Raw genomic sequence first — 23,332 nt, 5'->3', positions numbered from 1 at the left:
AATCGACACCATGAGCCCCAGGCTCCGGGGAGAAGGGATCGTGAACCTCCCTCCTGCAGCTCTGGATCCTGGTTGTGGAAGAGCCAGGTGTCAGCCCTGATCAGGGACCCAGTCCCTAGACAGGCATGGCCTCAGCCTTCGCTGGCCCAGTGTCACACACACACCAGGCTCTTCCCCTGGGCTGGTTCCCCATGAGGTAGGGGCAGCCCCTGCCCTCCCCCCACTCTGACTTTAGCCTCTGCCCATTGCTGAGGCCGCTCCTGGCCCCCATTTGGCGGGAACAGGTGTGTGTCTGAGGGCCTGGCGAGGTGCCCGCTGCCCACCTCCCACCACTCGGCAGGGCCTCCCGGCCTGTCACCTGCCATCTGTCCCATCCATAAGCCCGCAGTCATCTCTCTGGCCTCAGGTGAGGGAACAGCCAGGAGCCGCTGGCGCGACGGCACGAGGCTCCAGTGCTTCGGCAGGGAACGAGACAGAGAAGGCTGCCTCCCACCTTGACCTGGCCTGCCCTCGGGGCCAGTCTGGGGCAGTGCGGGTGAATGGCGTCGGGTGGAGCCTGCTGAGTTTATGTTCTCCTCCACAGCGACACTTGTACCTGGGCCAGGTTGGGCTGGCATCCTCTTCTGGCTTCCCCACCACAGACCGCAGGGCCCATCGGTAGAACGGAGACCATGACCCAACTGGCCCACCTCCGCAAGCTGATGTAAAAACTCACAGGCGAATGTGCTGCATGGGCAAGGTGAACAAGCATCACCTGGGAACGTCTAGCTGTCAGGGTCCTCGTGCTCCCTCCCCCAGGCCATCAGCAGTAGAGAGGAAGCTGACCCCATATGACCTCTAGCACAACAGACAGCAGGCAAACACCAAGGAGCAAAGGAACCCAGTGACGTGGTCACCTCCGGCCAATTCCTTCCGGGACTGTGGTTGCCCAGCTCGGAGGTGGAGGGGAATGCAGCCATCCGGCTCCACTGCTGCGTGGCTCCAGACTGCCACATAAATCAAACTGGCTTTATCATGCTAGTAAATTTGTGTCCAGAATTTGGATTGGAGCCTGAGGCGGCGGGATGATTTAATTTGCCTTGTCCTTAAGCAAGAGGGAATGTAATTGGAGAAGGGTAAGTACAGATGTTTTAATTGAGTGTTCAGCAAACAGCCCGGCAGCTCCAGGCGGGGTCCGAGCCACGGGGGACAGGGCCTCGTGGAGGCCCCCGGCCCCGCCCACCCCGCCAGGCCTCCTGGGAAGCAGCCACGATGGCAAACGGGGAAGAGGCGTCCTTCTTTCACGAGGATGGAAAATAACAATACGCCGGATGAGCTGTGAGAACTGAAGATGTGCAGCAAAAGAGAGACAGCAGATCGCGGCCGATTAGGACACGGGACTCCCACAGGCCGGGGCTGCCAGGGGGCCATAGGGGAGGGCTGGGGCCGCCTGCGGACTCCCCATGTTCTTGCAAATCCCATGTCCCCCTGCCCTGAGACCACCGTGGGCCCCAGGAGACCTGGCGTCCTCGCTCTGTCCAAAGTTCGATGACGGTGAGATGCAGGGGGGAGGCTGCAAGGGGTTCCCTGGAGAGCTGAGCAAGGCACTGAAATCAACGGAGGGAGGGGGAAGGGCCGAGACCCCATCCCAGAGGCTGCTCCTGGTCGAGCTGCTCTGGGCTCCAGGACAAGTGGGATTAGGCCCAGGGCCGGGGCCACACGGGGGAGGGTCAGGAGGAGCCCCCAGGCCCTGAAGCAGGAGAAGGCACATTGAAAATGCAGAGTTCTTTAGGGTCACCTGTGTCTCGAGGAAGGCGGGCCCAGCAGGTGCATGCATGATTGTTGGGGGGGGAGGGGAGTACGTGGAGCTGGTGAGGTGCCCGGGAACCTGGCCCTCCTTCCATGGGAATGGTGGCCGGGGCCCCGTCTCACCCCACAGCGCCCGAGGGACACGGAGAGTGTGAACGCTGAGCACCCACAGCTCGGCTCCGGGGGGAGCCACCGTTAGTGATGGAGCGGGGGCAGGGCCGGGGCACCCCCACAGCTGCGCTTTATTCAGACTGAAATGTAAATGGTTAGGGTTTTGCTGGAGTCTGTGCATGGGTTTCTCAGGGTTTTTTCTGTAAGGTAAGAGCTTCTCCATGTGCTGGAGGGCAGGCCCGACCTCTCTCACAGGCTGGGGACCACGGGCTCCATGCCCGGGGCGCTCCCAGGCCACTGCGGTGACAGCTGGGGGTAGCTCCCCTCTGGTGGCCCTTGTATGCTGCACCCCCCCACCACCCCCAAGAAGCCCGAGGCTCCCTTTCAGGGGTCGCGTGCTCTGGGCTTTAAACCCCGTGCGTGGGCTGCTGTGCCCGTGCGGAAAGGCTGCTCCCACCCGCTGCTCCGGAGTCATCATGGGCTCCGGAGCCCAGGACAGGAGCTGGCGCCCACAGCAGGGCCCTCCCAGCTCTGGTCTGGGGACCCTGGTGCCAATTAGCACTTACGGTCCTTGTCGTCAGCTGGCCAGGCACTCCCCTAGGAGAGGCACTCGGCACCTCCAGGCCTGGTGGGAAGGTGAGCCCTGCCAGGCCCAGTGGAGAGGAGGGGTAGGGCCTGGGGTTGCCCTAATGGAGATTTCCCAGACAAGGATGCGGGAGGGACTGGGAGAGCAGGGTAAGGGGTGGGGGGACACGTGTCTGGTATAAATAGTGGCAGTGCCAGCACTGCGTCTCCACCCTTCCGGGGAAAGAGCCTGCCCTGGTGGTGGGGTGTGTGAAAGCAGAGGGCTCGATCCCAGTAACCAGTCCTAGAATCTGGGAGCAGCCGTGTGCCCCGGTTGTGGGACTCGGCTGGCTGGGGGCAGCCCCAGGCAGGAGGACCTGGAGGAGGGTGACCCCGGCGAGTGAGGCGAAGTGCAGACTGTGCGGAATCCTGGGTGGGGAGGAGCCCCCCAGCTGGAGGCGTGGAGGGTACCCTCCAAGAGCCCGGGCCTTGCCTGCCCCACGGAGACCTGGGAGGCAACTAGCTCTTGGCTCTGCCAGCGGGGAGGGTGGGTGGCCCACCCCTCTCGTCACCAGACTTGTCCTGACATCAGAGCTTAGTCTCGCTGAGGACGATGTTGGCGGTGACAAAGAAGAAGCAGGAGAAAGCCCAGAGCAGCACAAAGCCCACCCAGAAGGTGTGGCGGAAAGGGGACCCGTGCTTGTTGACGGTCCCGTAGCCGAAGGCCAGTTGGGTGTCCTTGCGGCAGAGGTACACCAGGAAGGCGGGGATGACGTACTGGATGCCCGTGCCTGCGTAGGCCCCCGTGATGCCCACCAGGGACTCCAGGTCGTGGGTGCAGAAGGCCACCAGCACAGGGGGCAGCAGGGTGATGGTGGGGAACACCACGCGGTCCACCACCCAGGGGTATGTGCCCCCCTCTCGGTGGAAAAGCGTCTTCCAGTTGTTGCGCAGGGTCACGGCGATGATGGGGAAGTTGGTGCTGATGGTGAAGACGGGGAAGAGGCCCAGGAAGAAGCGCACGGCCGCCAGGCCCACGACATCGCAGCGCGCAAAGTTGAGGGTGTACATGTCCAGGAGGCTGTCACCGCGGAAGCAGAAGATGGCGGTGAAGGAGAGGAGGCCGTAGAAGGCCAGGATCAGCACGTAGTCCAGGAAGACCAGGCGCGTGAGGTGGCGCTTGGAGGAGACGGGGGTGACGAGGGACGGCAGGGAGTGCTGGCACATGAAGGAGTAGACGCACACGCCGAACAGGTTCCGGACCCCGGAGAAGTCGGCCAGCGGTGGGTGCCCCTCCCCACGCCCATGCCCGATGCGGACCAGGGCCAGCACGATCATGATGGTGAAAGCTGGAAAACAGGAGGGGAGTCAGCCAGGGAAGGAGGGGCAGCCCTACCTGGGACAGCCTCTGGTCTGGGGGCACCTGCCGAGGGACCCGAGCCCCATGAGAAAGAACGATTAAATTCCTGTGGCCGTGAGGGCCACACTCTGGGGCAGGTCAGCAGTGGCTGCTGCTGCCGGGGACATGCCGTGCACGCCCCACGCCAGCAGGTGAGGGAAGGTGTCTGGGGGTGAGGGCTGGGCACGATGGGGGCTGCACGGGGGGTCAGCAGCGGAGCCACACGCTGTCTTCTCAGAGGAGTGCAGGCTCCTGGCCAGGCACTTCCCGGCTCCCTTACCGGCCCCAGGGGTCTGGGGGTTGGGGGGTTTCCTGCCAGCTTCCTGATTCTCCTTTGGCTTAAAGAACGTGTGTCTGAGGAGCAGGGGTGGAGGGGTAAGGGGCACAGAGCACTTGGGAGGAGGTGTCCTCCTGGGCCAGGCACCTGCTAGGGACAGCTAAGGGGCGACAGTGAAGAGTGCGGGCAGGCACTCAGGGGCCAACACCGGGAAGGAAGGTACCTGGGTCACTCGAGGGAAGAAATGGCACCAAAGCTCAAGGCTGGTGGGAGCTGAGTCCAAGGCTGGAGGCCAAGGGCATGTGGCTCTGTTCTCCTGGGCCTGGTGGCACAGGCAGGAGGCACAGAATGACAGGGAGTAACTCTGACCCGGGTTTGCTGCAGAAGCGGTAGGGGACCCATGATCTATCTGTTCAGAGCAAACAGAGCTCCAGGCTGGCTGCACCTCTTACAGCGGCCCTCCTGTGGGTCTCATACCCAGAGCCGGGCTTCCCAGCCGGTGCTCCCAGAAGACAGACATACTTCCAGATCGAGCAGTCTCTCTCTGAGTCTCTGGCTTCTTGCATCTGTTATCCAGATCTCCCAGAACCGCCACCCTTAGCCACTCGGCACACCCAGGGACCACCAGTGTCCCTGTCTCCAGTCTTGGAGCCCATAAACCGCTGCTGTCTCTGTTCAGACCAGACCTGACAGCCCCTCCAGCCCGGGCCCCCATCGCTCAGGTAGAGCCCATGATGACACCTGACACTTCTCAGGGAGTGACGCAGGCGAGCGTGAAGGAACAGTGGCTGAAGAGACTGCCTGCCAGCTGCGCAGCTCCTGCCAGCCGGCCCGTCGGAAGCTCAGGGCTCCTCCCGAGTGGGAGGCTGGGGGTCTCCCCACTGTCCCCTCGGGCCACGTCATACCCTCCCCGCTCCCTGGAAGGGAGAGGCCTTTCTTCCAGGATTCACGGGGAGCCAGACCAATGTTTTCCCACAATGACACTTGGAAGTGGGCTCAACGGAAATGTCATCTGTTACTTTTCATCAGAGCTGCCGACACTGCTGGGGACAGGATGGGGGGAGGGGAGCCAGGGAACAGGCCTGTGAAAATTGCCAGTAAAGACGATGATTTGTTTCTGATGCTCTCACCCGGCTCCGGCCCTGCCGCCCCTGATTCCCAGCGCCCCACGACTGAGCGGCATCCCAGATCCCGCCAGCTCTGGTCGGTCAACGGGCAAGCGGTGACCCAGTCCCTCCCTTGAGGTCTCAGTCCAGGAGCTGCCTCTGGCTGAACCCTCTCGGGGCTGGGACAGGACACCCCGTGAGGGCCTCCCTGTTTCCTCGGGGACACCCAGGACCCCGGCAGTCTGGCTCGTCACATTTCTCAGGGTGGGTGCGGGAGGGGTGTGCGGGCCAGAGATCTGTGTGGCAGAACCGCACCCAGGAAGCTGGGGCAGGATGTGAGGGGGGCCCCCAGGGGAGAGGGTGGACGGGGTGGAGGCGGAGTCTCCCATGTGCCAGGGAGTCTGTCCTGGGCCGGAAAGGGTTACGAAGCAGAGCTGAGCGGGTAGGGCGGCTACAGCTGGCCCCCGGGCCGCCTGCTGATTAGCTGTTCAGGAGGCTGCAGCTGACACTTGTGCCAGCAGAGGTGGGCCACCAGGGTCGGGGCAAAGGGGGCAGCTGCTGTAAGACAAGAGCTCAATCCTGTCGTGCCACTAGCGGAGTGTCCCCCGGTGACCCGGCGCTACTCCTGGCCCAGGCCGAGGCCAGCACGGACTGGCGAAGAGGCAAGTGGGGAAATCCTCTGTTGCTCGGCCGCGGGGCCCTGGGTCTGGTGGGCGTGGAGGAGGCAGGGAGGAGTTGGCTGTTGGGACGTGAGCTCATCACTGCTCCCTGCAGCTGGGATGCTGGCTGGTGCTTCTCTGCTCATCTTCCTCCTCAGCCCTACATCTCCAAGAGGCTGTAAGAAACGCAGGCAGAAACTGGCTCGCTGACTTCAAGGCGAGCTGTCTGGACAGCGCTGACCGGCGGCTCTGACCTTGAGGGGTCCTGGCACCAGGGCCGCTCGGCCCTGCCCTCTGGACCACACTCCTCTGCTCCTGGCCCTTCCCTCCCCTCATTGCCGGGGAAGCAGAGTTCAACAGCCATCTCCTAGATTGATCGTCCCGTCCCTGGGAGATAGCTGCTCCAAAAACTCATTAGGTCTGATAATAAATCAAGATGAAATGAGGATGACAGGTTGTGAGTGACAAACACGGCCAGGAAGTTCGGCGGAGAGCAGGGTTCTCAGTGCACACAGGATGCCCAGGGCTCGGGCGCGGCCACTGGCAGCTCGCGCCACCTGGTCGCGGCCGTGTGGGAGGCGGGGGTGGCCGCCTTTGGGAGAGGGGGGCAGGGCGCGGGCGGTCCTGCCGTCTGGGTGAGCAGGCCTCACAGTTCCCCGAGGGCAGGGCGGGCTGGGCTTCTCTCTGAGCCTCACGGGCTGTGCTCAGGGAGCCCACGTGATGGACAGGGTAGCAGTCCGCACCCACCTGCATCCACCCGCATCCCGCACAGGAGTCCTGCTCCAAGAGGTGAGGAGGTGCAGCGAGTTGCCGGGGAGGATGCTGTCGGGGGAGGAGGTGAGGGCCTGACACATGTCACCCGAGGAGTGGCTGACGGCCTCGGAAGAGGCAGCTGCCGGGTGACGAGGGGGATCAGGAGACTTCTTTTTTAATACCTGCGGTAAGAGCCCATGTAAAAACAACTGCGTGTTTTGTGTGGCTCAAGGGGCTCACCAGGACCATTCATTCATTCATTCGTTCATTCAGCAAAGATGTACTGAGGGCCCACTGTGCTGATACTATTCTGGGCATCTGGGGATGGTGCTCTGAGCCAGCAGTTATGGTCCTGGTCCTCTGGAGCCTAAGGTCCAGGGGGCCCACCGGGTGGAACTTACAGGACACAAATTACTACAAAAGGAAGAACTGGCTTAACAGCCACATGAGCTGCGGAGGGGCAGGTGGGTAGATGGGGAGATCCCTGTCTCGGGACGTCCAAGCCCAGGGAAGAAGACCATCTGGGGGTCACAGGGGAACCGGGCGCCAGAGCCGATGTGGAAGAACCTGTCGGCTGTCCCCCTCGCGGTGCAGGAGGGAAGGAGCAGCCTGGTGAGGGCGGCGACAGGGGGTCAGGGCCCCGGGATTTCACTGCTTCCGCCGCAGTGTTCTGCCCTCAGCATATTCATCCACCTGGAGCTGCTCTCCGCTCCCCCCACATGCGCTGCCTTGGGAGGGAGGGAGAGAGACAGGAGCGGGAGGCAAGTCCTAATCTCGGTACAAATCCTGAGCCCTGAGAGCACAGCTTAGAGGAGACATCTTTCCGCCTCCTTTTCTGAGGAGGTCAGGTTAAAAGTAAAATTTACACCAGGAATGGCCCTCCAGCACAGGCACGTCCGGGGTGACAGTATCAGGATGGTGGCAGGTCAGTGGGGTCACGTCAGTACTAGCTTTCTGTCCTGGGGACGTCAGCAGCCTCAAGTATGGAGGTCAAGGTAATACTTTATATCAAGATGCATTCTCACGACATTAACGAGTCATCCATGAGTTCCCTTGAGCGGGCAGAGGAGAAACGCCGCTGTCCGCGGAGGACTCCTGCTCCTCCCTTCTTCGTGAGCAAGAGTCAGATGAGGGGCCCCCGCTGGGAGCTGTCTTGCCTCACGGCTGTCTGTCTATCTGACCTCAGAGCCTCTCTCCTCTGCAGAGAGTTGGGCCGGTGAGCCGACATCCTCTGAACTCCTGCCAAAGGGTAAAGGTGGTCCAGACTTATAAGGGGATGAGAGTGAAAAAACAAACAACCCTGAATGTGGACTTCTCAGCCCCTCCTGGTTCCTCCCTTTGCTCTCCCGGACGCCCCTCCACCCTGGGGCCTTGGCTGCATAAAGAGGTGAACTGGCCCAGACCTCACAGGAGTCGGAGTTGACTCGTTCTTGGGGCCAAGTGGAGATGAGCAGGGGTCTGAGGTCTGGGTCCGGGGCTCTGGGAGTCCAACCAGTGGCCCCAGTATGCCTGTCTTGGGGCTGTGGGTCAAGGCGGAGGTCAGAGTGGTCAGAAGCCAGTTCCAGCCTTCGTGCACTGGAACCCACCCTTGGGTGGGTTGTGCTGGCGCTGGAGAGGGGAAGAGTTCCTTCCGGGGCTCTGCCTTGGCCTCTGGGCCGTGGTGGGGCTCTCCCAGGCACTTGGAGTGGCAGTGAGGCTGTGCAGAGGTCCGCCTTCCTTACAGGATTCTGGGGTCTGTGTGGGGCTGGCATGAGCCGGGCCACCTGCCTGAGCATCACCGGAGTTGGGGAGCTCGGGCCAAGACTCTCCCTGCCTGGAGGAGGGCAGGGCAGAGCTCTCCCAGGAGCCCCCTGCCCTCCCCCGTGCCCCATTAGGCTGTCACTCGGAAAGTGTGATGATGGGACAGAGGATCCCTCATGATGGTTTTACCATTCTGCTCCTTCCCCAAGACTGGCTTTGGAATTATGCATGGGCTACCTCTGGGCATGCTGAATGCTTCTGAGGGCCCTCCTAGCAGGTGGCAGTAAAACCCTCGAGCTCTGAAGGAGAAGCACATGCAGCTGTGCTGTCCACCACGGCAGCCATGAGCCACGTGAGGCTCCTGAGCGCGTGAATGTGGCCGGCCCAAAATGAGCCATGCCGAAGTCTAAAACACACAGTGGATTTCAAAGACTCAGTGTGAAAAAGGAATGTAAGCTAGCTCATTCATCATTTTCTCATATTGGTTCCATGTTGAAAAGGTATTTTTGGTATCTTAGGTTGGATAAGCATATTAAAATTAATTAAATGTTCAGATGTGACTACCACAAAATCGAAAATTCCCCAGTTGGCTTGCATTATATTTTGATGGGGCAACATGGGTTTACTGTGACCGTGTGCTCCGTGGCGGTGTGTGAGTGAAGCACCTGACCTGTTGGGAATCAGAAAGATCTCTGCCCCCTGCCCCCAACCTCAGCCCAGGTCTCCTCACTGTAACCCTCGGTCACCTGCCCTGATTTGCACGAGACACTTAAAACCTAGGCCTGAGGTGTGATACTGGGCCAGTCTTTAAAAAGCTAAAGGAAAAAGAGGCTATCAGTTCCCCGGGCTGTGCCCACCAGGGCGACCTGCCCTGCAGAGGGAAGGCACTGCTGGGTAGGGCTGGGGAGGTGGCCTGTGGTCCTGGGTCATCGGGTCAGAGGGACATTCTGGTGGAAGTTCGAGCTGGAACAGAGCTTCTCTGGAACGCAGGAGGGCTCTGCCCAGTGGCCCGTGCCCGGCCCTGACCCCTGCTGTGTCCTCTGCAGGCACTGGAAGGAACACAGCTGTCACGGAGGAGGGGGACACATGTCCACTAAGGCCAGATCCCTCATCCTTAATCCCTGAGGGCCCCGGAGCACACATATATTTGAAGCCGTGATTAAGAGCCAAGGGCGAAGCTGACGGACTCTTCCCAGTGGTGCCCCGGGGCCCGTGTCAGCAGCCCCGGGCCCTCCCCACAAGCCAGCCCTGCAGCGTGCCTCGCCCGGGTGGGCCTGCCTCCTGGGGAGCCGCCTAACCCCCTGAGCTCTGGACTGGCCCTGATGCTGCCCCCAGACACCCTGCTGTTCTCGGAGCCCTGTAAGTGGCTCTGCTCTGACACGTGCGAGGTGGAGGCCATCTGTCAAGGCGGCTGTCAGGAGGACGGTGCTCTCTTCTCCAAGAAGGGGATCAACATGCCAGGGCTGATGCTAATGAATGGCCGGGGGTGCCCATCCCAGCTCGGGCACTGGCACTCCAGGCTGGGAGCTGGGTCCAGGGGAGGATCCGGCACCAGCTTCCTTCTTCACCACCGCCCTGCCCTCAGAGGTGCTGGGGCACGCGTGTGTCTCTCCTTAGGCTGGGTCATCAGAGCTGGGCCGGGGCCTCCCGAGATTCAGGAGAGCTGGGAGGAACTGACGGTAACGTCAGCCTGAGCTGAGAACCACTGAAGACCAAGCAGTTGCTCGGCCCTAAAAGTGGGAGCAGGCGGCTGGGTAACCGTTCCTTAAAGAACAGGACCGACTGTGAACAGAGAGCCACTGGGCAGGCTCACAAGACCCACAGGCCAGGGGTGTGAGTGGCAGCTCACCTCGCGAAGCTCTAACCCCTTGGAAAGAGCAGGAGAGAGGGAGAGAGGTGGCCGCTGCCCTTCTTCTAAACAAGCTTAAGTTCTCAAGTTACGCTGGGTTCAACTCCTGAACTGTGTGATCCCGGGGCGGTCACTTAACTTCTCAGTGCCTCTGTTCCATCACCTTTAAAGAGGGGGATGCTGGGCTTCCCTGGTGGCGCAGTGGTTGAGAGTCTGCCTGCTAATGCAGGGGACACGGGTTCGAGCCCTGGTCTGGGAGGATCCCACATGCCGCGGAGCAACTGGGCCCGTGCGCCACAACTACTGAGCCTGCGCGTCTGGAGCCTGTGCTCCGCAACAAGAGAGGCCGCGATAGTGAGAGGCCCGCGCACCGCGATGAAGAGTGGCCCCCGCTTGCCACAACTAGAGAAAGCCCTCGCACAGAAACGAAGACCCAACACAGCCAAAACTAAATAAATAAACTAAAAAATAAATAAATAAAATAAAATAACAAATGTTCAAGTACAATTGGTGTCTAAAAAAAAAAGAGAGAATTCCCCCACCCTTGGTATCAAATCAAGTTCCTTTCTACCTCCCCTTGATACCTAACCAAAAAAAAAAAGAGGGAAGCTCATGGGTGCTGGGAGGATGGAATAAGATGGTACAATGAAGAACAGGGGCAGGGCCTGGCCCACAGCAGTTGCTCAAAAACGTGTCAGTTCCTTTTATTGTCGCAAAAACCTGATTTCCCATCCGGAAAGCCCAGGCAAGCAGGAAAACTTGTCAATACCGAGTTCTCCCCTAATTCTCCTTTTGCTCCAAGGAGGGTACTGGGGTCATCCTCGTGACCCCAGCCGGGTCGAGCCGCAGTCATGACCCTTCCCTGCTGAGCATCTCTGGCCCAAGGGCCAGCTGATCTTTGGGGCTCTGGGGGTCAGGAGGACCCTGGGCTGCTCATATCTGCTCTGTGAGTCAGAGACACCTCCCCTCCCTCCACTGAAGGCCACACAAGGCTAAGCTGTCCCCTCCACCTGTCATCTGGGGGGAGTCGGCACGTGCTCTCTGTAGGGGGCTGGGCGAGGCTGGAAAGGAATTCTGTTCGGGTTCTTTGGTGCTCGCGTTGGTTGGTCCATCCTTCCTGTGTCATCACCCTCCCACCTGAGCACAGGCTGTGGTCGGGGTGGGGCCTCCTTTCATGCTCCGAGAAGACAGGACACACTCTGTCTCTGGCTGGGAGGGGTTCCCTCTGGGGAGAAGGGGAAGCTCCCCGTGCAGATGCACTCGGCTCCAGAAGCATCTTGGCCCTGCGTCAGATTTCATGTCAGGTCGATGAGACATTCTGTGATTGCTGCCCTTGCAAAAAAGTCACCTGGGTTTCCACTGAAGGGAGGGAATTTAAAGCCAGTCAGACTACCTTCCCATGCAGGATCAGCCCCCGTGGTTTCTGGAGGATTCTAGCTCTGTAGTTGTCGTCGTCGTCATCATCATCATCACGGAGGCAGAAGAGAAGGATGTTTACATAATCAACTTACGGGACTGAGATTCTACTCCAGAAGGACTCAGGGCAAAGCCTCCCCGCCTCCAAGGGTGTCAGGAGGCGCAGGTCGTTGATAAAGGGCAGGTGTTTGAGTCTCTGAAGCAATCAAGTCTTAAGTACGAAATCAAGAGTTCTGGCCTTTTCATCCTTCAACTTTCCACACTCTCAAGGCATGGCAAGTGGCGCCGGGGACGGCAGGCTCTCAATTCTTCATTCTTAAGCTGTCAGAGCCAGCTCCATTTGTAATCGCTGGGAAAGTGCAGCCGAGGGGCCTCTGGCTGCTCGTGGACTAATCTCCTTCCCAGAGACTGGAAATATAAAACTTTCACACTGTCACCTTTCCTGAAGGCCGCTCAGTCCTTTCGTAACCCTTTCTTCTTGCCACTGTCCCCCGCTTCTGATTCGTATGTCGAAGCCCTAATCCTCAATGTGACTGTATTTGGGGACAGGGCCTCTAAAGAGGTATTACAGGTTAGATGAAGTCATAAGGGCGGACCCTAATCTGATGGGATACGTGCGCTTTTAAGAAGAGAAAGAGACACCAGAGTACGTGCTCTCTCTCTGCACGCACAGAGGAAAAGCCATGTGAGGACACGGTGAGAAGGTGGCCGTCTACAAGCCAGGGAGGGAGGCCTCACCAGAAACCAACCCTGACAGCACCTTGATCTTGGGCTTCTAGCCCCCAGCACTGAAAAAATAAATTTCTGCCGTTTAAGCCGCCCAGCCCGTGGTATTGTTACAGTAGCCTGAGCTAAGACAGCTGTTAAGCAGTGGCTGGATGCAGAGAGAAAACAGGAAGGCGAGGAAGAGGAGAGGCAGTACTGTGACAAGGGCGTTGGGTTGCCCTGGTCTGAATGTAAACCCCGGAGCTCCAGGGTTGCCCTGGGCCACACTAGCTCTGTAGACGGATATGGCTGCCTGACCTGGCTGCCTGCCTGGGGTTTACCCTGGCTTGTGTGCAGCCTGATTCTGAGCAGAGGCGAGCCTGTAACCATCAGCGTCTGTCAGACACCTCGCCCCGCCTGGGCCTCACTCTCTCTTCCCTTGCCAGAGTCCAGGCAGCTGGCCTGCTAACCTCCTGGTGGAACAGGAGTCCCTGCCTGATGGCCGGGTCAGCACATGTGTCAGCCACACGCAGAGTAGAGCTGCTGACAACAGAGGCCGCTCAGAGGGCGGGTGCGGCCGGGAGAGCCACGGCCTCTGCTTGGGGCCAAGCGGAGCTCTCAGGTCGTCCTGCCGCTAATGAAAGGGGTCATTTGGCGACACGTGGCTGGCCCTTCAGCAAACTTTAAGTGTCCACTCTACCCTAAAAGCCTTAAGACAGAACCCTTCAGTTCCTCTTCTTTCAACTGACCTTTGCATCTGCAGAGAGAACTTTTAGAAAACCAAGAATAAAATTAAGACTGAAATGAAATGTACATAAAAAGGGTTTCCTGGATTCCCTCCACTGGCTGTGTAACAAGGGAAAGCCGGACCCTTAATGGCCCAGGAGAGCCCTGGACAGTGGCCCAGAGAGAGGGTAGGCAGGGCAGCAGCAAAGGCTCAGGACAAAGGCTGGCTGGAAGGTCAGAGGGGGCCCATGTGCTACCTTCATTAGGGAGCGGGGGTCCTTCCTGGTCCCCCGAGAAGCAGCAGTTGAGAGTGAGGGGACAGCAGTGAGTGACCATGAAGGAATTCAAATGCTGAGCTGGCACGCTGAGCCAACAGGATGTGGGGAACAGATGGCTCAAACGCAGAAGACCCCAGGCTGCTGGTGGTGACAGGTCAGAGCAGTGCCACCAGGACACCCCCAGCTGAGATCAGTCACGGATCTGCGGGGGAGGAGGCCACGCGGCCACAGATAATTCTGGGGACAGGTAAAACCAGAGCCCTTATGTTCCCAGGTGATGGTCTCCTCCTGAGGACCTTCTGCCTCTCGGGCTAACACCACCGGTCCCACCTCTCCCTGCTGGCTCGGTCTGGAAGACAAATCTGGGGCACCAGCCAGGGGGAGGTGGGGCGAGCAGGGTCAAGAAAATTCACGAGGCAGGCTCAAGTTTATCCACCAACAGTCGGGGAGGACGGCGCCTGACCCACTTTGAGGGGAGCACAGAGATGGGAATAACGTGCGTGGTGCTCTGAATACACCATCAGAGGGAAGGCAGCCCTGTGGGTCCCTGACAACCCAGGCCGAGGAAGGCTGCCCTGAGCCAGAGCTGCCTTTATTAGAAAGAATTGTTTCTTTTAACAACGCCAGATGGGGAGCCCCGAGCCGAGCCAGCGGTTCGTGTCCCCGAGTGGGCGGCGTCTGCGGGGGCGGGGGCGGGGGGCTGGTAACGGGAGTGAAGCGGTAATGCTGCCGCAGCCCCTTCCAGCCTGAGAGCTCCCTGCGGGCGGCCCAGGGAGAACAGTCCACAGTGGTCCATTTCGCGGTTTAGGGCTCCAGGCTCTGGTGCCACAGCTGCTGGGCCTGTGGACACGAAGGACAGCACTGTCGTCGGCGTCTCCTAAGTGTCCCTGGTCGGCCTGCGGCTGACAGTGAGAGCCGGAAGCCAGGAGGAAGCCCAGCCTCCCTGTGAGGTGGGCCCGCGTCTCATTTCTCCTGGGCTCAGGCTTCCTTGAAGACGATGGGGGTGGAGGCTGGTGGGGGCAGGGAGGCTCCCCGCCCGGTGTTCCCCAGGTACACACGGCGCTGGGGTGGGGCGGAGGGGAGGCCATACGGAGGCAGCCGGTGATGCCCCAACGTCTCTCCAGGGACCATCCAGCGACACAGCTCTTTCTGGGGGTGGCTTGGGCCACGTCCCTGATCTCCGGGCCAGCCCCACGGGAGGCTCACCCTGAGGCCGCTCCCAGGACGCAGTGGCCGGAGACGCCAATGGCAGGGACGCGCACGGGGCTGACGTCTGGATGCCGGCCCGCTGCTGAGCGCTCTGCCAATGGCGCTTTCCACACAGTCCCGATTTATCTTCCGGCCTTCGCCACCGCCCGACAGGGAGCCTGGCCGTCAGTGCACACCGGCGACGGACGCCGGCCGGCCTGCGCACCCGGGCCGGAGCCGAGCATTCAGGAGCCAGTGGACGGCACGGGGGGCAGGTCAGGGAGTCTGCTGAGGCCTGAACAAGTTTCACCTGCCGGGATGGCAATCGATCGCTCTCGTCCACACAAATTCAGGGGCATTTGCAAACCTCCCAGACTCAGCAGCCTGGTCTCTCCAGAACTTATTTGATCAGCAAAAGACACGAATCGATGTTGGCGCGTGTCAGACATGCTCTGACATTTTCCCGACAAGCGGCTATTTGCAAAGGCCATCCAACCTTTAGATCCCGTCCTGGCAGCACCAGGGGCTTCTGGCAGAGGGCATGGTGAACACCCTGGAGGAACCAGCTTAAAGGCTTCTCCGCTTGTCTGGAGCTCCGCGGGCCCCTGCTCGGGGTGGGGTTCCTGCAAGTCTGCCCCAGCCTCATTTCAACAGATGGCAGAACAAATTCCTGATTACGCACAAGAACGTTTCCGGCTCAGCACGTTTATTTATGATTTTCCGGTCCCTTTGGTGCTCATTCTTCCCTTTTGTCTTCCTGGAACCCAAGCCAGCTTATTGCCACCCTGAGCTCCCCGCTCGGCTCTTTTGGACAGTCTGGGCCCTAATCTGGGTGGCGGGAAGAGGCAGGGTGCGTGGGAAGGAGGGAGGTCAGGGGGCACGGCCGCACAGCTGCCGTTCAGAAGCAAAATGAAGAGGGAGCTCATTGCAAACTGACAACTTGGCGCAAACCTGAGAGGACTAACGGGGCCTTGGTGCTCACTGCCTTTGGAGGAGTTCTAGAAAAATCACCTGGGGTCAGCTGGGGCCAGAGGAGACACCCCCCTGGGACGTCCCGTGGGCAGGGCGCGCTCCCTCCCACAGCGGGGCTGCCTGGGGGCTCCCCGGATTCCACAATCTTTGCTCCCTGCCCCCCCTCCTGCTGCCGCCCGCTGCCTGGGGTCAGGACCAGGGAAACTCCTTCCACCAGGTCTATGAAGGAAAACGCCGAGGTGTCTCCACCGCCCCAGGCTGGGAACTGAACCCCGGGTTCAACTACATGTTAGAGAGTTGACTTCACTGGCCGATTTGTCTTCCACTTGAGAGGTCTTTGTGTCAGAGACGGGTCTAATTTTCAAGCCCAGAGGCCTGAGTCCCTCACGGAGACAAAGGACTGGACTGTGCCGTCACCCACTGCAGCTGTCACGCACTGCAGCGCCTCCGGGAGAAGGTTCGCGGAGAGGCTGCTGCCGCCTGATTATCTCAAGGATCAGAGGGAGGAAAGAGGCAAGTAACTCGCAGAGACAGCCACGTCACCACCAAAACACGAGTGCGGACGACCTTCATGGGCTGGTCTCCACCGGGTGCCCTCTCTCAAGGCCACGGCCGCCTGGCTCTGTCGCACTGCAAGGGCTGCCACCGAGGGCCCAGGAAGTTGCAGGTGGGAGACCAGAGGAGTCCCCCTGCAGTCCCCTTGCTGCCCTGTGGGAGGGGGGCTCTGGCTGGGAGGAGAGGCAGGAGATGGGGTCACCGGGGGCCAGGGTGGCCTGTGCCATGGGAAAGAGCAGCTGAGTTTCTAAAGCAACTGAGCCGCAGGTGACACTCCGTGAGCCCGGTTCTGGAGGAGGAGGAAGAGAACTCCAACGGCAGAAGCAGGAGGGGCCGCTCGAGGGGCCTGAGGACCCTGTGGCCAGCTAGCAACGGGAGCTCAGTGCCACCTCTGCAGGTGGGAGCTGGGTCTGACCTGAGCCTGGGGGCACCCGGCGTCCTGTGCCCAGACAATCGCTCTCTATTTACCGTCAGCCTCCTCCTCTCCCTCTTACAACCTTCTCCCTTTTAACAAATGCATCGCTCACCAGACACGGAGAGGACCTCGTCATGCTAAACAGGCCCCAGGTGCTATGGAAGCCATTAACTGTCATTACCCAGGTGGCTCCCCCCGTGGGCTGACCAGGAATCCATCATGTCAGCTACAGCACGTCGTCCCCTCCACCTCCCGCACCCTGCTCTGTCCCCCCGACGACGGAGCCAGCGCTTAACGAGCCCCTTCCACTGCTGATGCGGCAGGTCAAGGACAGCCAACCCCAAGCCGGGCAGGGGCCAGACCTCCAGGACTTGCGGACCCGACTTCAGGGAGCGGAGGAGTTGGGGCAACAGAGTTGGGCCAGGGAAGCGAGGAGTTTTTCTCCAAATACAGCGTACCGAGAGAAAACTTTTCCTTCTGGAGGTCACCAGGGCTTTCAAATACTTCCTATAAGCGGACTTACAAGGAGAAGATTGGACGGCCAGTAATTCTGATCCCAGTTTTTGGGCACAACCCCTCCTGGTACCCACGGAGGCTCCCTTCCAGCTTCTTACCCTGGAGCTAGCGTGATCCTTACGTTCTAAGGAAGGAGTTTGCATTTTTTCCCCAGGTGGTCATGTTAGTTTAACCCCGGGCTTTGGAGCCTGTGAATGAAATTTGGGAAGAGCAGCCTATAGGGTCAGAGCAACTGGGTGGGGTCAACAAGGACTCCTGCCCCATCCAGGTGTGACGGGGTCATCCTGCTCCCTCGTCTCAGCCGGACGGTGAAGGGCAGCTCATCGAGCTACAGAGGCCCCAGAGCTCACACACCAGACGGCTCGGTCCTGCTCTCACTTCCTTGCTGGAAGGACCAAGAGTGGGAAGAAGCTACAGGCTGGCGAGTCTGGCTCAAGACGAGGCACTGGCAGACGTCCCCTCAGGGTGCAGCAGGGGCCTTCCCCCTTCGTGAGCTCCTGGGCTGGAGGCTGCCCGCCCCGTCCTCGAGCTGCAGCGCCTGCCTCTGCAGGGGAGGGGGCTGGGCTGGATGACCTGGCACCTTCCAAATGGAGATGCACCAGGACTCCTGGGACGCAGTGGCTCCTTACGCTGGGATCTTGGAATCCTGGAGTGAGGGGAGCCAGGGGCCTGAAGGTGCCAGACTTGCTGGAGACCATCTGGATCAGAAACTGTCCTGAGCTCGTCATGATCCAGCGCCGAGTGCCAGCACGGAATGAGGAGCAACGTGCACCCCGAGTCCTGATCAGGGCGGGCGCAGCAGCGACGGGAGCTGGGCCAGAGGGTCAGGAGGAAGGCCTCCCAACCTCGGGTTCCTTGGGAAGCTCCGTGCTGATGGGCAGTGGGGATCCTGGGGAGCGCCCCGCGGGGGTCCTGGAGGCTGCGCAGACCCCCCGCCAGGCCCGTCAGCCAGAACAGCAACAGCGTCTTTGTTTTTAGATCAAAACAGGCGGCAACTGATCCCAGAGCGCCTGCCGGTGGGGGGGGGGCAGCAGCGACTGCACACCCTCCGGTCACGGGTCCAGGTGGGTCAGCAGCCTGGCCCTTCCGGGTGGCGGCAGGACAGTGTCGGGGTGACCAAGCTCCTGGCCTCAGACCTGGTATGGGGGAGAAACCCCCAAGCTCCCCTGAGGATGGTGGCGCGCTTGCTCAGCAGGGCATCAGACAGTTGGAAGGTACCGCAGATGGGGTGTCTCTTCCCGCCCTGGTGGCCGGGGACGCAGAGGTGGCCGCCATGGCCCACGGGGTTCTATGGCTGTGCCTCACGGCGTGCCCGTGAGAACAAACAGCAGGCTTCTCCCCCGCCCTGAAGGGGGCTGAGCCCGACCCAGGCCCCCAGGAGCCCCGGAGCCCACCTGCGGGTTGCAGGGGGACCCAGCATGGTCGGAATCAGCAGTCCAGGGCTGAGCCCCGCCTCTGCCCACATTACGGGACCTTGAAGTGACTTCTCTTTTTTGGTACTAGATTTCCCCACCAGTAAAAAGGCACAGAGCACCTGCCGCCTCCTGGCCCGCGGGAGTCCACGGAAGCCCTTGCCACGTTGCAGCCCTGGCCGTGAGCTCATGTGGCCGTGGCCCATGTGGCTGAGGACAGGAGGAGGGGAGAAAGGGCAGACCCGAGGTGTTTCTCAGACTCACCGATCCATCTCATCAGCGACGTCAGGATCTGCAGGTACTTGGTCTTCTGGACGTCAAAGAAGGTGAAGGGTCCGAGGAGGAGAGTGAAGACAGCCTGGTGATGGAAACAAGAGTGAGAGGGCGCACAGGCTGGGTGCACACGGCACATTGTGCGTGTGGGGAGGGCACACCGTTCACGCAGCCCCCGGCCTCCCCAGGGCCGGTCCTAACCCAGGTGTGCACCTGGAACGGCAGAGGCTCCCTGGGGTCAGACAGCATCACCTGGCGAGTTCCCAGGGCCAGGGGTGCAATAGAAACTCAGAGCTGTGCTTCTCTGCTGTTCCTCACACTTACTGCCCTGAGGCTACTTTCTAGGCAAATCCGAGGTGACATCCTAGGGACATGGCCCCGCTTGCTTCTCTTCAGCAAGCACTGACTGAAGGGTTGAGGGCCCGGCACTGAGCTGGTGCAAGCACGAGTTAGGAAGGTGAGGCTCCGAAACAAACACCAGACACACCCTGGACCCGCTCGGTTTACTGGGAAGAAAGGACCAGGGGTGGGGTGGGGGACGCAGGGGCCCTGATGACATGGCACAGTGGGAAGGACACCACCCTGAAGGGTTCAGAGGAAAGGATCAATCAGGATGTCGTTCATCAGCAACGTCCTGGACTTCAAGAGAAGGGAAAGCCTGGAGAACCAGAGCCAGTGGCTCCCAGGGCAAACCCGTCAGAGAAACATCCTGGACCAGGAAGAGCAGGGCTACTCCAGGAAGCTGGGAGTGGACAGGGGTAGGGGTGGGAGCCCGGCCAGAGTGGGAGCTGCTGGCACTGGGCCCCTCACTACGCTTCCTCTCTGGAGAATAGGGGAAAGCTAGTATTTACTCAGGAGGAAAAAAGAGAATCCAAACCCGGCCTTAGGGAACTGGTCTGTGGGAAATCTGAACCTGCTCTGCAAAGGAAAACCGGGGTAAATGTGGCACTGTAGAGACTGGGGCTGGGAACCGAGGGAAGGTGAGGACCTCCATGCCAAATCGGCTGCTCCGAGAGCAGAGGAATTAGAAGCTGCTGGTTGGAGTTACGATGGTGGTACCATTTCCGATGTGCCACTCGGAAGCAGCGGAGGCATCAGACCTTATTAACATTTACTCTGTGCCATTTTATCACGGTACTGCTAATGACACTCGCCAGAGATGCGGCTGACTGCGCGAGGCCCGGAAGTGGGGAGTGGGGCCCACTCTGGGGAGTTGGGTCTGGCCCTGTGATGCGGGTGAACACCTCCCGGCTGCTCGGCCTGGCTCCCCCGAGGCGGGCTGAGCCCGTCTCTCCCCTCCCTGCCTGCAAGGAAAGCAGGATGTGGGAGAGGCTGTGACCTCTCATCCAAGTCCATTATCACCGCGAGAATGAATGACAGGAGAGACTAAAGCGCTGCTTAAGGAAAGGTTCTAATTAGCTGGGGTGGGCAAGGTCTCCTGGCAGGCGCCCGGGCTGGGAGACTTCCGGAAAGAGCTTTCTCCTGGGGGCTGACAACCAGCCCTGCTTCTGCTCTGGAAGGAGCTGCATCTTCATCGGGCGGGGACGACGGGGGAGGCAGAGGAGAGGGGCTCTCTGGGCAGCCCTCGCCAGTGCCCCTCTGGCCCGAGGACACAGAGAGGTACGGCATCAGCAGCCCTTGGCCGGGCAAGTCTGTATGCAGCACCAGCAGCAAGTCATTTAGGAAAATGACCACTTCAGGGAAACTTTCCACTGATGAACTTCTCTTTTGAAGGATGCGAGAGGGACACGTCATGTGGGAGAACACGTACAAAGCTGCTTGTCACAAACATTCCCAAACGGCCCTGGCCTGTTAGAAACTGGACTCTGGGGCACCCGGGCCAGAGGTTGGGGTGTTTCTCCTCTGACCTGCGACGCCCCCTGCTGAAAACACGGTGCTCCAGCTGCGGGTGCTGGACATCTTCTTGGCGGGTGGCTTATGCGGGAGGTCAGATCTGACCTTGGAAGCCTCAAGACTGGGTTTTAGAAGGTTCCATTGCTTAAAACCAGGGAGATCACAGAACCAGCCCCAGAGGCAGGCGGGGAATTCTGGGGCTGCTGGCTGCATGGGGCCTCCTCGCCAAGAGGGAATCCATCTTCAGCCTCCTCCTCGGCAGACGTTTATCAACATCCTATTATGCACGGGGCCCCGTTTTATGTGACCCTGTAGGATGGGACCCCGCTGAGAGCACCCCTCGTTTAAAGGGACTGAGCACACAGACACACTGCCCAGGGTAGAGTCGGAAGCGTATGCGAGGTGCCCACCGAGTGCCGGGGAGCGTGAGTCGAGCTGAGAACGAGGGTCCGCTGCCGCCGGGCTCTTTCAGGTCCAGCTCCGGGACAGCAGGTCTGTCCCCAGGGTGGGGACTGGCGGTGAAGGGCTCTTTTGGAAGATTCGGACGACAGGCTGTGACATCTGGGGCTGGACGGCGGCTGGGATGTGCTTTCTTTTTCTCTGCTCAGGAGCCCAGACTGAGCGCAGGGCTCGGGAAGGCGCAGGGCCGACAGCCCAACAGCAGCCCTCGCGCGGGGCAGAGCTCACGCAGCGCAGGGAGCCCAGACCGAGACGCGGCACAAGCTGGGGCTAGTTAAGGAACGGGTGTCCTCTGCAAATTAGTGCCTGCCAGACTCGGCATCCGGGGTGGCGAAGGACAGAGGATTCGGCGCGGCGGCATGTCTGGCCTCACCGTGGCGTGGATGCGAGGTCTGGGGGACGGAACGGCCCTGGCGGCCCGATGGTCCAGCGGGGCCACTGCTCATCTCTGAATGCCGACCAACCAAGCCTGGCACCTTCTGTTTTCCCTTTTCTTTTACAAAAAGATGAAATTAAAAGCCGAGAGACAGCCTGTCCTCCGGGGTCTTCTTTTCCAGCCTGTATGACATTATAAATCACCTGGCTCCCGAGCAATTTCCCAACGCCCACGTGCCATTGATCAGTCCAAGCTCGGTCTCTGTTCAAGGGCCCTGCGAGCCCGACTCATGACAGGAGGAAGGGACACCAACTGCCGTAGCCGAGTGTCCTTTTTTTTCTATAAATTTATTTATTTTATTTTATTTATTTATTTTTGGCTGCGTTGGGTCTTCGTTGCTGCATGCGGGCTTTCTCTAGTTGCAGCGAGCGGGGGCTACTCTTCGTTGCGGTGCGCGGGCTTCTCATCACCGTGGCTTCTCTTGTTGTGGAGCACGGGCTCTAGGTGCACGGGCTTCAGTAGTTGTGGCACATGGGCTCAGTAATTGTGGCTCGCGGGCTCTAGAGCACAGGCTCAGTAGTTGTGGTGCACGGGCTTAGTTGCTCCGTGGCATGTGGGATCTTCCCGGACAAGGGCTCAAACCCGTCCCCTGCATTGGTGGGTGGATTCTTACCCACTGCACCACCAGGGAAGTCCCGAATGTGTTTCTTTAAAAAAAAAAAAAAAAAAAAAAAAAAAGAACAATTTTTTGGTTTCTAATGAAACCTTCAAACTGGTCACTGGGAGCAAACTCTGAGACAGACCCGGGAGGGTGCAAACAGGGCCGCTCATGTGCCTCTCTCTTCTGGCTGCTGAGTTTAGATGTGCCCTGTGGCAACCCTGCTGGTCCTGACGGACAGCACGCAGCTCACGTCCTCAGGCACGGCCGGTGACGCTTGGCCACGGCTCTTACAGTGTCCCGGTGGCACTGTGAACTTGACACGGAGTCTAGAACTCAATGCTGCCTCTCCGCCCACATCCCCGGGCGGGTTAAGGGCACCACCTACCTCCAGCTGCTCCCACTCCAAACTTCCAACTACCCCTGACTCCTTCCTCACTCTCTGTGCTGATGTCCCATGACTGCTGTAACTTGGTAGCTTAAAACCACAGGAACGTGTTTTTTGTAGTCCTGGAGGGGACACAGGGAGCACGGAGCAAGGGCTCCTAACCCAGCCTGGGAGGGGCCGGGGAGCGGGGGGACACAGGGGTAACAATACATGAAGTAAGAGGAATCCGGTGGGCAGAGGGCTGGGGGCAGTTCAGGACTGGGGAGCTGTCGGGTCCCTTTGTCCCCGTCCTCTCCCTCCTGGGCCCGAGCCAGCTGGTGCCAGGGCCGCCTCCCCACAGTCAGCCCCAACCACACCTGCTCGTTTTCAACTCGCGAGGGCTCATCGTTTCAGAGGACAAAGTCCAGTGGCCCCATGATCTGGTGCCAGCTGCCTTTCTCAACCTCGTCTCTGGAGACACCACCCCGAGAGCCTACGGCCCAGCAGCCTTGGGCGGCGTGAGTCCCCGACGTGCCCGGCCCCCTCCGGCTGCTGGGCCTTTGCTCGGCAAGCTCGTCACGCCATTTCTGCGGGTCAGAGTCCCGCTCAGAAGTCTGCTCCTTCACCCTTGTCTCCCGAGTCCCCTCACTGGAGTGGGCAGGGTTTTCCTGCACGTCTGTGTCCCCCATGGGACTGAGCAGACCGGGCACATGCCTGGAGGGCGGGGTGGGCAGGGAGGAGCCCATTTCTCCAGCCTCTGCCAGAAATGAGACCCGGCGACAGGGGAATAAAGACAGTCCTAACCTAACTCCCAGCTCCCGGTCCACCAGAGGCAGGAGTCAGTGTCTGAGAGACGCGAGGAAGGCCAGGGGGGCTGCGCTCCGAGATGCCCGGGACTGGAGGTTCCCCGGACAGG

The 23,332-nt window shown here is 60.3% G+C and overlaps 1 protein-coding gene across 3 annotated transcripts in view; it reads right to left on the bottom strand.

The window, feature by feature from the left end:
* Window positions 1–1,044: 1,044 nt before the first annotated feature.
* Window positions 1,045–23,332, bottom strand: part of TMEM104 (transmembrane protein 104) — a 59,463-nt gene continuing 37,175 nt past the window's right edge. For all 3 annotated transcript variants that reach the window (XM_068530940.1, XM_068530941.1, XM_068530942.1), the window contains 2 exons: window positions 18,694–18,787; window positions 1,045–3,812 (listed from right to left, as the gene is read on the bottom strand). In XM_068530940.1, the coding sequence (XP_068387041.1) occupies window positions 3,052–3,812; window positions 18,694–18,787 (855 nt within the window). In that variant the 3' untranslated portion in view covers window positions 1,045–3,051. The remainder of the gene's footprint in view (window positions 3,813–18,693; window positions 18,788–23,332) is intronic.

Source organism: Eschrichtius robustus, chromosome 20 (assembly GCF_028021215.1).
Source record: "Eschrichtius robustus isolate mEscRob2 chromosome 20, mEscRob2.pri, whole genome shotgun sequence".
In the NCBI taxonomy this organism is placed as follows: domain Eukaryota; kingdom Metazoa; phylum Chordata; class Mammalia; order Artiodactyla; family Eschrichtiidae; genus Eschrichtius; species Eschrichtius robustus.
Note: the sequence above shows the minus strand (reverse complement) of the source record. Positions and strands in the feature narration are given on the sequence as shown.